This window comes from Siphateles boraxobius, unplaced genomic scaffold (assembly GCF_051911475.1).
Source record: "Siphateles boraxobius isolate OS27281-9 unplaced genomic scaffold, OSU_SipBor_1 9, whole genome shotgun sequence".
Taxonomy (NCBI): Eukaryota; Metazoa; Chordata; class Actinopteri; order Cypriniformes; family Leuciscidae; genus Siphateles; species Siphateles boraxobius.
In genome coordinates this window covers 31,958,486-31,974,357 of record NW_027509219.1, presented here as the reverse complement: position 1 = coordinate 31,974,357, position 15,872 = coordinate 31,958,486, and the positions used below count along the sequence as shown (strand labels likewise).

The window sequence follows — 15,872 nt, the reverse complement described above, 5'->3', positions numbered from 1 at the left end:
GCATTTTCATAATTTATGATAAGCAGTCTAATTAGCAATGGCATTTTTTTCTATTTAGGTTTTTACAAAACAGCAGATAGATGGATATAGATAGATTTATTAATCGTGTATACCATCATGATACTTTAACATATTTGTTCTACAACGCATTTTCAAATATTGTGGTTTGCTGACTTACATAAACAATAAGTCAGTGATATAGGGCGGATATGAAAGCGTTCTTAAAGTGTTAACCCACAGCGGGATGCAGGGAGGGATGGAGGTTATCTCAGTAGAGCTTCAGTATTGGACATGCAGATCTCTGTCCCACTGCCAGATTCAACATGAGCTCTCTCTCTCTCTCGAGCAGTGCCCACTGTCTAAACACTGGGCAGAGTCATCTGGAGACAGGCTGTGAAATTCAACATGCCCAGAGGAATATGCAAACGCTTTATAGTCATCCTGACTGGTTATTTTTGCATCGCTCAGGCTTCCTGCCACACACACTTTAGATAAGAGTGCCGAGAACAGCCTGAGAACAAAGACCCGTACGCCTTATTCTCAGCTGTCATGCAAAACGGTTACACTTTAAAACAGAGAGTATTACAGGAGCTAATTATTACAACAGATGTTTGTTCAAAGCAAATTACTCTCTAGATTTTTTTTTCTATATTGTATAAAATCACAGTTGATGAAGATGTTCAATGCATTAAGGTGTTTATTGCTTCATGCATGCACCTATGCAGGTCGCATATGTGCTATGAAACACTCGCAAGGATGGTAAAGGTATTTTTATCATAATGCACAAGTAGAAGAGTCCGACACATCTTTAAGCTTTCTGGAGGAAAACTTCTTAAAAGTGCAGTGCTCTCATAGTGGCTGCCATGTTGTGATCACATGACCAGCTGAATTTGTGTGCATTGTTAAGGTAACGCTTTATTTTACAGTGTCCTTGTTACATGTAGTTACTGTAGTATAAATCCTACCCTTACCCTATAGCAAGTACTGTAACACCTTTGGACACCTTCAAATAAAGTGTAACGCATTTTAACATACAAAAAATAACACACTTCAGATTTAAGGCCTGTCTGAATTCAGAGAATAGCCTCGTACAGAACAGTCCAACTTTGATCAATGCAACTAAATAAATACAAAATGCGGGATAACGCTAACACATATACCCGACACTTACGGTCCTTTGAGCACTTGATATCATTCTGTAGAGAATCCCATTAGGCAGGGAAACAGATGGAGCAGCATTCCAGACAGATCTCCAGACAGTCTGAAGACTGGCAACAGTCCTCCAGTATCCCACAATCCAGCAGGGCAGAGCAGGTGTCCTCAGCGCAGCACGCCAGACCTCCGGTGGCTGCTTCCCCGCAACAACAGAGAGCGTCACACTCCAGACCGCAGGCCAAACACTGCGCCACGGCCGAGCAGCACGACAGCACCTCGCAGAACAGACAGGCTAGTATGCAGTGCGCACAGCAGTCTGAAAACAGCCAGAAGCATACCATGTTTATGGAGGTCATTCACAGGAAACACTGACATTTGTGCCCTTGTGATTTGTAAATGATATAATTAACTGGACTTTATCACATTTTTCGATACGTTGTTTCACTTGTAATGCAAAAGATTTTTGGAATCATTTGGAAGAGCAACATTTTACAGTATTTTGTAAATACTTGTCACTTACTGTACACTACTCTTCAGACGTTTGGGGTCAGGAAATGTTTCTTTTGCTCACCAAGGCTGCATTTATTTGATCAAATTTACTGTAAAAACAGTAATATTGTTATATATTATTACAGTTTACAAACTGTAAAAATGTAATTTATTTCTGTTATGCAAAGCTGAATTTTCAGCATCATTGCTCAAGTCTTCAGTGTTACATGATCCTTCAGAAATCATTCTAATATGCATCGAATATGCACAAGAAATATTAAGTTACTATCAATGTTGAAAACAGCTGTGTTGCTTAATATTATTGTGGAAACCGTGATGCATTTTTTTGTGAATTCTTTGATAAATAGAAAGAACATTGTATCTTTTGTAACATTGTAAATGTCTTTACTGTCACTTTTGATCAATTTAATGCATCCTTGCTGACATCATAATAAGAAAGTGACATTATAATTTTTGACCACATTGTTCAAACATCTTTATCAGCATTTAAGTATTTTCACACTTATATTACCCTCAACAACTCATAGAAATCTTTGTTTTGGTTGGTTACACTTTATTTTAAGGTGTCCTTGTTACAGTGCAATATGATTATACAATCAAGAACTTTTAACATTTATTAATTAACAACATGTACTGTACTTACTATAGGGTTAGGAATAAGGTTTAGTTACTGGCATGTATTAATGTATAATGTTATTACTATAATAAATACTTAAATAGTTACCTTTGTTTTTCTAAAGGTAAAATTATTGAGTATAAATAATGTGGTTAATATGACCATTTTTATTACTCGTTTGTATTTCAAGCACAACAAACCTGAGCGAAACCACCAGAATGCACTCATTTATCTGTTTAAATCTTAAATTCCTTTACAGCAGTTAATAAATTCCACAAACTCATGATATTGTCAAAACATCAAGCCCTCTCAGAATTTAAATTCTCCAGATTAGATTATGTATCAGCTAGTGTGAGTTAGTCATCAAACAGAGATGTGTGACCTAACGGAAAGAATTATCAAACGCTGACGTGAAGGGACCATAAAACACATGAAGATAAATCCAGCGGGCCGTCCAGTGTCACTGAAAGATAAGAGCAGGCCCTATATTTACGAACAGACCAGTGGGCGGAGGCCTCTTTTCAAATATGCCTCAACATGCTCTAAAAATACATAAACATATTGACACAAAAATTTGAGCATGGACTGTGTTTTTTTTACATGTGTTCAAATGCTTTTCTTACCGTCTCCAGCTACTCTCTGTATCTGAGAGGCATCGCCTTTGAAGCTCTGCTGGCTCATGGAAGTGGAGGGTGTGTGTTTTCTGTGAGGGTGTTTGTGTCCATTGCACTTTGCATGTCGCTTGCATTTGTGTTGTGCTGAAGCACGAGGCGTCGATCCTCCTGATGAAGAAGCAGGCGGTGTGCAGATGATAGTAGAGCCATTGATGACTGGAGGAGAGGAGCCATTGGGAAAACTGGGCTTCGCTGAAATGTTAAATTCACATTTGAATGCATTAAAATTCAGACAATAATACATTTTAATACATTGGAATTTGTAACATATATATTCATACAAATACATAGGATGCAATTGCATCTAGGGCCCAACCGATTAGCATTATCTAGTCTATTAGCAATTAGTCTATTTCTGTCAGTTTTATTACTGTCTGCATTTATTCCTTGTGCTAAGCAATAATTCACTCAAAAAACGTTTTTTTCCCCATTTTCTTACTCTCATGTCAATCTAGACCCATTTCTTCTGTAATAATGATGCATTAAATTGATCAAAAGTTTCTTTTTCGAAAAAATGCTGTTCTTTTTAACTTTTTATTCATCAAAGAACCCTGAAAAGAGTTTCCACAAAAAAAGTGTTTTCATCATTGATGATAATCAGTAATGTTTCTTGATCATCAAATCAGCATATTAGAATGATTTCTGAAGGATCATGTGACACTGAAAACGGGAGTAGTGACAGGAATAAATTACATTTTAAAATATACATTTGTTATGGAGAGACCATGACGTTGTCTACCATCACTGTTAATTGTGTTTTTACTGTTCTTATACATTTTATAATATTTACGTGAGGTTCGCTGTTAAAGCTGAGTGGGCATGACCTTAAAGAAAGAGCGAACTGCATGGGAGTGCTCATTTTAGCTCATTTTGTTGGTTTTATCCATCCTATTTATTGTATTTATTGACTTGATTTAACTCTTGTTCTTAATCATCTTGTGTATTTATTTATTAATCATATGGTGAGGAAAGAGTTCACTTGAAAAAAGTTATATGCTCCAATTATCAAGCGAGAAATTTTGTGTATTTAAGGCAGCCGTCACTGGGAGGATTGGGCGGATTGTGGTTTTTGAGGGGATCTGAACAAGGTTATTGTAGCATTGAGTGAGCGCACTAAAACTCTGGCCTCAATAGTTGAAGAGGAGAGTTTGTACTGTTTTAGTACATAACAGTTCTAGATGACTGTTTTTATTGATAACCAGTTTTATTTCTCTTAACCATATTTTATTTGCACATCTGCTTGTAATAAACATCTTTTTGGACACCAACATCGTCCGATCATTGTTTATATATTTTTTACATCTTGGTGTGTTTCTACTTGCGACGGCTCGGGTCTCTATCACAATATTAAATAGAAAACAGTTATTTTTACTGTATTTTTGATCAAATAAATGCAGCCTTGATAAGCAGAGGACACTTCTTTCAAAAACATTAAGAAAGACCCTAACTTTTGAACAGTAGTTTAACTTGCAAGTATTTCTTGTCAAAAGTATTCCAAGATACTGTAAACTTTTGCTCTTCCAAATAATTTGCTACACTGTTAAAGGGATAGTGTGTAATTTCTGTGATACTAGTGTCACTAAACGGATTTGCAAAAATGATTGTGTCTATTCAAGCTCCAAAAAACACAAAATAAAAGTTTCATAACAGACACAAAAAACAATGGAGTTTGGTCTCTTCTTAAGCGTTTCACAGGGGGGAAAAAAATTAAGTGGGTAGACGATTTTCAATTTTGGGTGGATTAATTCTTTAAATAATTAACTACCTTCTGATGCATAAAAATGTAAATACCGTTGACTTTGTCTATTTTGTGTGAAATTGTAGGTATATGGTCTGGAAGCAGTAAAGCATCATCACTGGACGTGACACCGTCTGTCAGGGACTCGTTGCTTCCGTTCTGAACAATCTCAGCTGAGACAGGACCTGTCAGTCACAAATAATTATTTAAGTCTGTCTGAATGTCATGACTATTTCTCCAATGTAAATTAAGCATAAAAGCTAAACATGCTGAAACTCTCAAAAATCTACAGATTTGCTTCATAAACATCCCTCTCACCGGTGACTTCAGGTTTGCTGGTGGCCTGTGGTTGTGTTGTGTGGACGTGATTTTCCTGGGCCACGACCCTGTCCAGTACGCTGCCCTGCTGTTGGACATCCATGGCTTCTGTCTCCATTTGAGACGCCTAATTCTAACTCTGAGAGGACATCCAGAAAGAGAAGTATTTGAGCATATATAGTGTGTAATCAGCATGGGTGTTTGTGTAGTAGAGGTCAAAATAAAAACCTCTAACATGATGACTTTAATCACCAAAACAGCATGAGAAACACATAAATGCGACCTAAAGTTACCATGAAATCAATATTGACAATTCTTTTTTTTTTTATATTGCCGTGTTTATTATAAATGATTTATGAGGCAAATGAAATATACACACAGATAAATAATTTACAATAAACACGGCAATATAAAAAAAATATAAGAATTGTCAATATTGATTTCATGATAACTTTAGGTCACATTTATAAGTGTTTCTCATGCTGTTTTGGTGATAAAAGTTACTGGCGTGAGGGCGGGTCAACCTGTCACTCACATGAGATCGACCAATAGCAAACCACAACCATTTAACCCTCAAATCAATTCCCAATGGATAAAAGCAAGTCCCGCCCTACATTTGTTCTTGTTTGAGAAGCAGTTTAACTCACATATACATAACAAAAGGGATGAAAAAACTATTGCAACTTCCGTTTCATGCCGACTTTAAAGTGCATTAAACAGACATTTGCCTGTGCTGCTTCTCCAAACTGACCTGAAGGCAATCTGAACATCCTGCTGCGTCAGACAGAACTGACAATATCATCAAAGCCCTGAGCTAATATGCAGGAGTCATAATGCGTGAGTCATACCTGAGTCATAATAAAGATTTTTGCTGTTTGTTTGCTATTTTAAAGATCTGTCTACTTTTTATCTACAGAGCATTCATTGTAGGGAATCTCTCTTGTTCAACACTCATCCCTGTCTGACCCTGATTCTGAGTCATTCTTTGTTCCCACTACTCTACTGTAACATTTTTAATGTTTTTTTCATATTTTGTAGTATGTATCTAAGAAATTAAGTAAGTTCTCTCCGAAGCCGATGAGATTATATTATACATTACTATTGTAATGTACATATTTGTCTTAAAGGAAATTTCTGCTGTACTGCAGATTGTTTTAAAACTTTGACAGTTGCTCTTATTAATTTTTCTAGCTTAGATTTCAACTTTATAACAATTATAATAGCATTAACATATATTATAGAATACCTAACATATACATGATTAATGTCTAATGTATTATTTCATTTGTCTATGCCTTTGAACCTATTTATGATTTTTTTTTTTTGTATTAAGTATCATTATTGTATCATGATTAATGTATATTTTGAATGTTTCGCAGTCAAGCACAACAAACACTGTCGTAAATTTCAAAACAAAAATATTTTTTGGACCATATCAAAAGGATTAAAGTTTGAATTTAATCATGCAAGATATTGTTTGTCCAAAATAACCTTGTGTTATTTTAAAAATGTTTTGGTCTTGGTAAAAAGTTTTGGCACTACATTTGCACTTGAAAGAGGTAAACAGAAGTAAACTTTCGATAACGTGACAATGTTTCTGATGACCCAGAATGAAGCGAAATGACCAGAGCCTGAGGAAGACACAAAGTTGAATTGAAGTATTTCTTACCTTATCTCGAATAACTCCAGTCTTGTACCGAGGACGTTTTAATTCACCTTAATTCAGACTGAATGTGTGATGTTCGCTTGTGAGCGCGAGCATCTGCTTTGACCAGCGCGTGTTGCGAACTCTCGAGCTTGTGCGCGTGCACGACATCCTTCCTGCACTGCGGGGAACTGTTTAATTTATTTCTGGTGATTTATCATATGGTTTACTTGCAGTACTGGTACAGGGGGGAAAAAGAAATTCATATGTAAATTACCTCATGGAATTCTGGTTTATTTGCTGCAGTACAGTCTATGTTTCAAACACATTCATGCCTGCCACTGGGTAGGCCTATGATCAATATTAATGGACGATAATAATTAAGTAATCATTTGTTTATATTACTGATTAGTTATTATACTGACCCACATCTCTTTATGGCTATCTCTCTCTGAATTTTGGCGGTAATATCAGAATTAATTAGTCCGTAATTATACAGCTAATACTTATTTGATTCTAATAGTAGAAATCTGAATAAAAATTTCAACAATCATATATCAGTCAAAATATTAAATAAATACTGTATAATATCAAAATGAAATTATCTACATACTCAGTTTTATTTTAGTCTCACCAAGATACTGTTATAGTTTTATTAATATTTTGAACGTTTTAATTTTTATATTTTCCATTTTCAATATATATAGTTTAGCAATAGCAATATATAGTTTATTTATCTATATATTTATTATTATATCAGTTTTAATTTTTAGTACATCAAGTCAAACTAAATGAAAATGAAAAATGTTGCCTTGAATTTTTATATTTTATTTTATTTCAAGTAACAAAAATGTTTATTGGTTTTAGTTTTGTCACCTGTCTGTGGGTGCGCGTCACTTACACACACGTCCAATAGGTGGCAGTAGATAATGTGGTATCTGAACCGTAGAAGAAGAAGAATAGCTGTAGAAGTGGGTGGAAGCGGAAGTAAATGTTGTGATGCAGCGTTCCGCTGTGTAAACAAAAGGAGTAAAATAATGTAATTCACTGTACACACGTTTAGTTCACGATGGTTATGACAGCTTATTCGTTTTTGTGCTTCAGATGTTCTGAATGACTGTCGTGACATTCCTTTGTTTTGGACAATAACCGTACAAATCTGTCATGGTAAGTGAAATATTAGTTTTGCCATTCTGGTTGTTTTACCCTTATATAAGTAGAACTGGGCGGTACCATGGTACACGTTGTAATACCGTAGAACTTTGATATATATCATAGTAGCTACTGATTCTGAATGAACAATTAATATACCAATGCACTTTAAAGAATATTCTGGTTCATGTCCAAAACATGGTACTTTATATTGTTAAGAGTATGATAAAAGCCGTTATAGAGAGAGAGAGAGAGAAAGAGAAATATTGTAATGCTATTTAATAGATTTAATAATGCTATTTAATAATACTATTTATAAATGGCAATGACAGCTCAGAGTAGCTCTTGCATAAATGTGTCATTGTTCACATGAAGGTTTGGCATCACAAAGTATCAGAGTTTAGTATGCAGTATATAGAAACATATTAAACCGTGCATATACAGTATATAGTGACATTTAGAAAAATGTGAACAGCACAGAATTCAGTAATAGTATCAGCTGGCAGGGTTACAGTAGTAGTTACATACAGAAAATGCAAAATTGGATGCAAGTTCTGTTTCTTCTCTTATGTTACAGGACAGCGAAGTGTCAGACTCTGAAAAAGCTCTCAGACCCGGGATGAGTCTAAGCCGGAGCAACGCACCTGTTTATTGCGTTTGTCGTAAACCAGACATCAACTGCTTTATGATGTAAGATGTGTTTTTATTGAAAAGTTTAAATGCCTTTTTTTAAGGAGGCTTTTTCTTTGTCAAATAAAATATTTTTAATTTCATGTTTTAAATGATTTTCATGTAAACAGTGGTTGTGAAAGCTGCAGTGAGTGGTTTCATGGAGACTGCATTAATATTTCTGAGAAGACGGCTAAAACCATCCACGTGTGGTACTGTGAAAAGTGTCGAGGTAAGGACTTTTTATTGTAATTAATGTTTATTTATTTTACGTAGTTATTTGTTTTATTTTAGAACATATCAAATAATAATATTTAATTCATTTATTCATTCAATTATTCATCATTCATTCAATTATTATTATAGCGTCAATAGCAACCCTGAATGTGTGCATCCTTTGGTCTAGGTAAAAATAATTCCTTGGAGATCAAATACCGTCCCAAAAAAAGCCGGGAGAAAGAATCAGAGGCAGACGGGACCGATAACCAGCCAGACACACCGGATTTCAAATCAGATGGACGGCGAGGGTCACGGGTAAGAAATTCTGATTCATAAAAACTGCTGTCTTCAAATGACCTTTGTGAAGACGGTAACTGAAAATGTGTTGTCTGTTAACGCTTTGGACTGACTATGGGGAGTATTTGGGATTTGTCCATAGATTAAGCGCTCCGCTCGCATGTGTGGAGAATGTGAAGCCTGCATGCGCACAGAGGACTGTGGACTGTGCGACTTCTGTAAAGACATGAAGAAGTTTGGCGGCCCGAATAAGATCAGGCAGAAATGCCGACTGAGGCAGTGTGAAGTGCGGGCTAGGGTGAGTTTCACTTTTGTAAAAGAGTCGCTTTGCCTGTGATTTCATCTTTTTTTTTTATCATACACCTTTATGGTATACTTTAAGGTCTGATAATGTTTTGTTGCCTCTGTGTACAATATGATGCACTCAGCAATTATTCTCAAATGGTTCTGTAAGTTTTAATGCTTTTTCATTGATTTATTGTTAATTTCATTTAGCAGACACTTTTATTAGTACACTAATTACAGAGAAAATTCGTCTGGAGTAACTTGAAAAATCGGCATGAAACGGAATTTGCGATAATCTTTTCTTTTCTTTTGTGACGTATATACGAGTGAAACGGCTTCTCAAGCATGACAAAATATAGGGCGGGACTCAGTTTTGTTCATCGGGAATTGATTGGATGGTTGTGGTATGCTATTGGTCGATCTCATATGAGTGACAGGTTGCCCCGCCAGTAAACACATCATCAGAGGAAAAGATGATGTCGTTGAAAGAGGTAGGGAAACTTATTTTGATTAAAGATTATGAGGGCACATGAATTTAAAACATAATAATGATGTGCAGAGATAAATAATTTCTAATAAACACTGCAATATTCCATTAAAAAACAAAACAAGAATTGTTTTGATTTTTTGGTGACTTTAAGGATCATCCCTTGTGGTGCTTGAACCTACAACCTTTCAGTTTCCAGCCCTTCTTTAGCCACTATCTTTTATTTTTCAGAAAATGTTGCGAGTGAAGGATGAGGAGTGCTCCATGTCTAAGGGCAGAGACTATCAAGACGGCCCAATGTCTGAAGACTACAGTGAGAATGAGCTGGAGCTGTATCAGCAGTACTGCGCTGGGCAGTATGGAGAACACAGCACGGTACCTCACATCACACTTCAGCGCTATAAAAAAGTACCTTTTTAAGGAAGTTAGCCCACTTTGCTGTATTGGTAACACCCCTGGATGTATTTTTAATAATCATTGGCAGAAATGGTTGTGTCTGAGTTTTGTGTTTTTTCTTCAGGGTTGGAACAGTGATGATGATGATGGTTCATATGCTGATTCAGCTCTGAGAAAGAGAGCTGTTAAGGTCAAGCACGTGAAAAGAAGAGAAAAGCGATCTGAAAAAAAGGTAAAGACCTAAAAATATGTGTATAGAATGCTTGTTTAACCCTGTAAAGCGGGACATATTAAATAATACTCAGAAATATCTAATTGTTTGAAATGTAACAGTTTATTGAACCTTTCGACAAAAAAGTTACAAGCTTTTATGGCTCATATAAGAGAATATAAAATAAAGCTTTATTCAGAGGTACAAACTGAGCAAAAATATGCAATTTGGTGCAGTTGCTGATGTTTATATGGCCAAAGTTGACATCCTGATAGCTTCTAATGTAAATGAGTTCTTTATAACAGTATAGCAGACTACTTAAACTTCTTGTAATAAAATTCATATCAGTTAGTTGTCACTCTCATATTTCCCAATAATATGTCTTAGTAAAATTCTATTTAAATGCTTAGTTTTATGATCAAAGCTCTGTAATCTAAATTATGGGGGCAAAACATATAATTCAATGCTATACAATGATGATTGAAATACGAACAAATAAACATTCCTCAAAAGCCTGATGGATCATATTTGATGCTCACTTTTGAACATGCTTTTTCTGAAAAATTGTGTATGCATTATCAAGTAATCAAAAGTTGCTTCAGCCCAGTAAGCGTTTATCTCAAAATATTACTAACAATTCAAAATTATTCTTACATTTACTATAAATTACGACCTATAAATTAGCCGACAGAAGGCATGTAGTAGATTGTGTACAACAGGATTTGAGCAAGTTTTGATCATGTTGATAATTTAGAGGCCTTTACGTATCAAATATGATACTGTGGGTTTTATAGGGTTAATTTTTTTAAATAGTAATTTTTGGCTTAAAGTAAATCATTGTGCTTAGAATGGAAACTTATGTTTGGACTTTTCATTCATAAGAAAGAGGAGAATAAGCCTCGGAAGCACAAACCCAAACAGAAGCACCGCGACCGGGTGAAACACAGCGAGCGGCCAGAGGTTCGAGACAGTGGAGGAGCGAGACAGTGCCTCGGACCCGGATGTGTCGAAGCTGCACGCGCCAGCTCCAAATACTGCTCTGATGACTGCGGCATGAAGCTCGCTGCCAAGTAAACCTTGAAATACTTCTTGTAAAGAATGTATGAGATTAGACAGACTCTGAATATTTGTGCCTTTTTGTCTTGCCAGTCGAATCTATGAGATCCTGCCCCAGCGTATCCAGCAGTGGCAGCAGAGCCCGTGCATTGCAGAAGAACAGGGCAAGAAACTTCTGGAACGAATCCGCCGTGAGCAACAGTCAGCTCGCTTGCGACTCACTGAGATGGAAAAACGGTTCCATGAGCTGGAGGGTATCATCGCTAAGGCCAAACAGCAGGTCGTACAGTACGATGAAGAGGTGAGAGATCATCATCAACCATAGTTTCAGTATGACATCTGCACTACTGTAAACACTGCAAACACATTACAGTGTCCTGAATATCGCCTTTCTTTTTCCTGAAGGTCAACGAGGGTGATGACGACACTGATTTGCAAATCTTCTGTGTGTCCTGCAGTCACCCAGTTAACCCCAAGGTGGCGCTGCGTCACATGGAAAGGTGCTATGCCAAGGTGTGTCGTCTGTTTTAATAATCATGATGCATAGACCTTTAAACTGTGGTCACGTTTTAATGTTTTATTTTTTAAATTATGGATGTCTTTTAATAACGTCATCTTTTCCCTCTATTCAGTATGAGAGTCAGACATCATTTGGCTCCATGTACCCCACACGCATAGACGGGTAAGTATTTTTAAAAAAATAATAATACAACCCCAAATCAGAAAAAGTTGGGACATTTTGTAAAATGCAATAAAATCAAGAATCTGTGATTTGTTCATTCTATTTAACCTTTTATTAGTTGACAAAATAAAAGTTTTCAAATGTTTTCACTGATCAACATAATTGTGTTTTGTAAATATGAACAAATTTTGATTTTGATGGCTGCAACACACCCCAAAAAAGTTGATATTTAAAGATTATCCAAATTAGATTATCCAACTATTTGGAAACAGTCCACAATGAGCAGGTGAATTGGTAATATTTGAGGGTATCATGTTTGGGTGTAAAAGTGCTTCTCAGTCTTTTTAAGCAAAGATGGGTCATGGGTCATCACTTTGTGCCAAATATCTTGAGAGAATTGTCAAACAATAAAAAAAAATCACATTTCTCAATGCAAGATTGCAAAGAATTTATGACTTTTATCATCTTCTATACATAATATTGTCACAAGATTCAGGGAATCCAGAGAAATCTCAGTCTGTGTTGGGTAAGGCAGTAGACCTCTGTTGAATGTGCGTGACCTTTGAGCCCTCAGATGGCATTGCACAAGATGCCATCATGCTAATCCGTTAAATACAGCCACATGTGCTCAGGAGTAATTTGGAAAACAGTTTTCACTGAACACAGTCTGACGCTGCATCAAGAAATGCCACTTGAATCTCTGTTACGCAAGGAGAAAGCTTTACATCAGTTCTATGTGGAGATGCCGGCGAGTTCTCTGGGCCTGAACTCATCTCAGATGGTCTAGAAGACAGTGGAAATGTGTGCTGTGGTCAGATGAGTCCATGTTTCAGCAGGTGCATCATTGCAAATGGTATGTGTAACTTGCATTATTGTGAAGGTACCATTGACATGTAGGCATATATTTGGATTGTACAGAGACATAAACTGCCATCAAGATGACATCGTTCCTGGGAAGCAAGACAAGGCCAGGCCTCATTCTGCATGTGCTACAACTGAGTGGTTTCTAGACACTCTGCACCATAGAAGGGATGTGCCTGATGTTTACTGCAGTCCAGATATGTCTCTTATGGAAAATGTATAACCCATCATGAAAAGGGGAATAAGGCAACGATGACCACAGACTGTTGAGCGGCTGTCTTGTATCAGACAAGATTGGGCAAATATTCCACTACCGAAACTCCAACAATTAGTATCCTCAACTCGCAAATGATTAAAAAGTGTAATTAAAAGGAAAGGTGAAGTGACACAGTGGTAAACATGTCTCTGTCCCAACTTTTTTGGGGGGTGTTGCAGCCATCAAAATCAAAATTTGTTCATATTTACAAAATAAAATTATGTTGGTCAGTGAAAACATTTCTTTGTACTTTTGTCAGTTAAAAAAAGGTTAAATAGAATGAACAAATCACAGATTCTTGATTTTATTGCATTTTACAAAATGTCCCAACTTTTTCTGATTTGCGGTTGTACTACATATTTTTTAGATTTAGATGCTTCCACTGTGATATACAGTGTGATATAGACATTCTTTACTGTCACCTTTGTTTATTTGAATCTTCGCATATTGATAGCGGCTCCCTGACACCCGCAAATTATATGCAATATCCCTGGATATTGAGCGTGCAAGAGAGAAGCTCGGTTACACCTGGTTTTAAGATGCGTTTTCAGTGATCCGATGACAAATGGTCAGCAAAGACACATTACTGTTTTCACCTGGTACTATCATGTGTTTCAGACGAACACTTATATCATTTTGATACATAAACACTTGACTATTGATATATCTTTATCTATAAAGTTATACATGGTCAACTGCCATCTCCCAAAAATGAGTTTTTGCCAAATGGTATGTCTGCATTTCTTCTATTGATCTGTAAAATGGGGGAAAAGTTACTTAGTGCACCTTTAATGCCTGTTAAAAATAGATTAAAAATGTCAACAAAATCATACTCTCATTTTATTTCTGCTCTTTATCTCCTTGGATCTAGTGCTACACGGCTCTTCTGTGATGTTTACAATCCACAGAGCAAAACCTACTGTAAGAGACTGCAGGTTCTCTGCCCAGAGCACTCTAGAGACCCTAAGGTTATTTTAATTTGATACATAAAAACTCAATATGAATAGATAATTAGATCGCGTATTCATAAATGTGAATGTCATGCGTGCAGGTCCCTGCGGACGAGGTCTGTGGGTGTCCACTGGTTCGTGATGTATTCGAACCCACCGGAGAATATTGCAGGGTGTCCAAACGCAAGTGTAACAAACACTACTGCTGGGAGAAACTCCGCAGGGCCGAAGTGGACCTGGAGCGAGTCAGAGTGGTCAGCGCATTACCTCAACCTGTTACCTTTTGCAAATTAATAATTTACTTGAAGCAAAGAAATGTATTTACTCGAATGGATTAAGATGTTGTTGCTTTCAAGACATTTCTTAACAGCTGATGTTGTTTTCACATTATTGTTCGTCAATCTTACATTTAATCTTTCATTCATTTAGTCATTCTCATCATTTCTTTTGTTCCCCCAGTGGTACAAGTTGGATGAATTGTTTGAGCAGGAGCGCAATGTCAGATTGGCCATGACGAATCGTGCAGGTCTCATGGCCCTCATGCTGCACCAGACAATTCAACACGACCCAATTACCCCAGACCTGAGAACCAGCAAGGACAGATAAGGTTCCTGTCATTCCCTCTTATTCATCTATTCCGTTTACACATGATGTTCAACCATGAAGCAACCCTCCTGACAATCTGTGGTTTTGTCTTTGATCTTACAGAGAAAACGTACAATTGCTGCTGAAGTCGCCTCACATTTGCGAAGATTTGTCAGAGTCAGTGTCTTAGCTCTTGTTTTGACAAAACTGTAATTCACGTATGACACTCATCTTGTTTCTGTATTGTATTTGCATTAATGTAACCATTGGCTTCACTCTTTGAATGGTGCTGTGACACCACTGGTTTGTTGTGCTTACATTTTATAGATTTTTAATTAATCTCATAACCCTGTATTGTGCATTAAAAAAATCATCTAGAGATATTTTGTAGCTGGTGATATGTCTATTATTTTTCTTTATTTCTTGTGCCTCTACACAAAAGCATTGTTGTCATTAAGGACCCTACAGTAGTTTGTTGGGTTGATATCCCTAATGAAAATGAACCATGGTTTTACAACAAATAAAACCAAAATACATGTTTACTATAGTTAAACCATGGTAACCACAAATTAACCATGGTTTTGCTACACTAACCATAGTTTAACCATGATATTTGTAGTAAAACTGGTTATACAAATAGTTATCTGCAAAAAAACAAAACATGGTTACTACGCTTTCACTATAATAAAGCCATGATTAATTTTTCGTAAGGGATAGGTTTTCTTTAGTCCAAATGTGGTCAAATTATTGTTATGGCATTATGGGAACTTCCCACAATTAATAAGCAACAAAAATTTGTTGTGTGAACCTAAACTTTGATCATAGATTTACACAAAACATTTCTTTTAGGGTTGGAAGCTCTCTCAGACGAAATCAGCTAATTCTAAAATATATATTACAAATGGTACGTTTTAATTCAATAATACTTAATTGTAATCATGGTCCATGTAAAAATTCCGTGATCTTTCTGTAATAGTCAATGATCAGCGTTAAAACCTCTTGCTGGAATGGCGCGATTCTGAGGTATTCCTTGTTAATAAGATTAAGTAGGTTCATAAATAATTGTTAATAAAGATGACGAATATCAATAATATAATGTAGGATAAACGC

The 15,872-nt window shown here is 36.2% G+C and overlaps 2 protein-coding genes across 3 annotated transcripts; one reads left to right on the top strand and one right to left on the bottom strand.

Moving 5' to 3' along the window:
- Positions 1–679: 679 nt before the first annotated feature.
- On the bottom strand, positions 680–6,829 carry LOC143732881 (uncharacterized). Its single transcript, XM_077224335.1, has 5 exons — positions 6,681–6,829; positions 5,012–5,150; positions 4,747–4,878; positions 2,905–3,147; positions 680–1,471 (listed from the first exon to the last, which is right to left on the bottom strand). The coding sequence occupies exons 2-5, from the start codon at positions 5,127–5,129 to the stop codon at positions 1,212–1,214; spliced, it is 753 nt and encodes a 250-aa protein (XP_077080450.1). The 5' UTR covers positions 5,130–5,150; positions 6,681–6,829; the 3' UTR covers positions 680–1,211.
- A 760-nt stretch (positions 6,830–7,589) lies between these two features.
- Positions 7,590–15,145, top strand: cxxc1a (CXXC finger protein 1a). Of its 2 annotated transcripts, XM_077223595.1 has the most exons (16): positions 7,611–7,823; positions 8,386–8,498; positions 8,609–8,709; positions 8,884–9,011; positions 9,136–9,291; positions 9,716–9,769; positions 9,997–10,140; positions 10,286–10,393; positions 11,255–11,442; positions 11,522–11,729; positions 11,834–11,941; positions 12,061–12,110; positions 14,099–14,195; positions 14,279–14,431; positions 14,637–14,784; positions 14,886–15,145. In XM_077223595.1, exons 1-15 carry the CDS (start codon positions 7,821–7,823, stop codon positions 14,781–14,783), a joined length of 1,758 nt encoding a protein of 585 aa, XP_077079710.1. In that variant the 5' UTR covers positions 7,611–7,820; the 3' UTR covers position 14,784; positions 14,886–15,145. The 2 variants fall into 2 exon arrangements, with proteins under 2 accessions (XP_077079711.1, XP_077079710.1); XM_077223596.1 differs by lacking the exon at positions 9,716–9,769 and having other exon boundaries at positions 7,590–7,823.
- Positions 15,146–15,872: the final 727 nt, after the last annotated feature.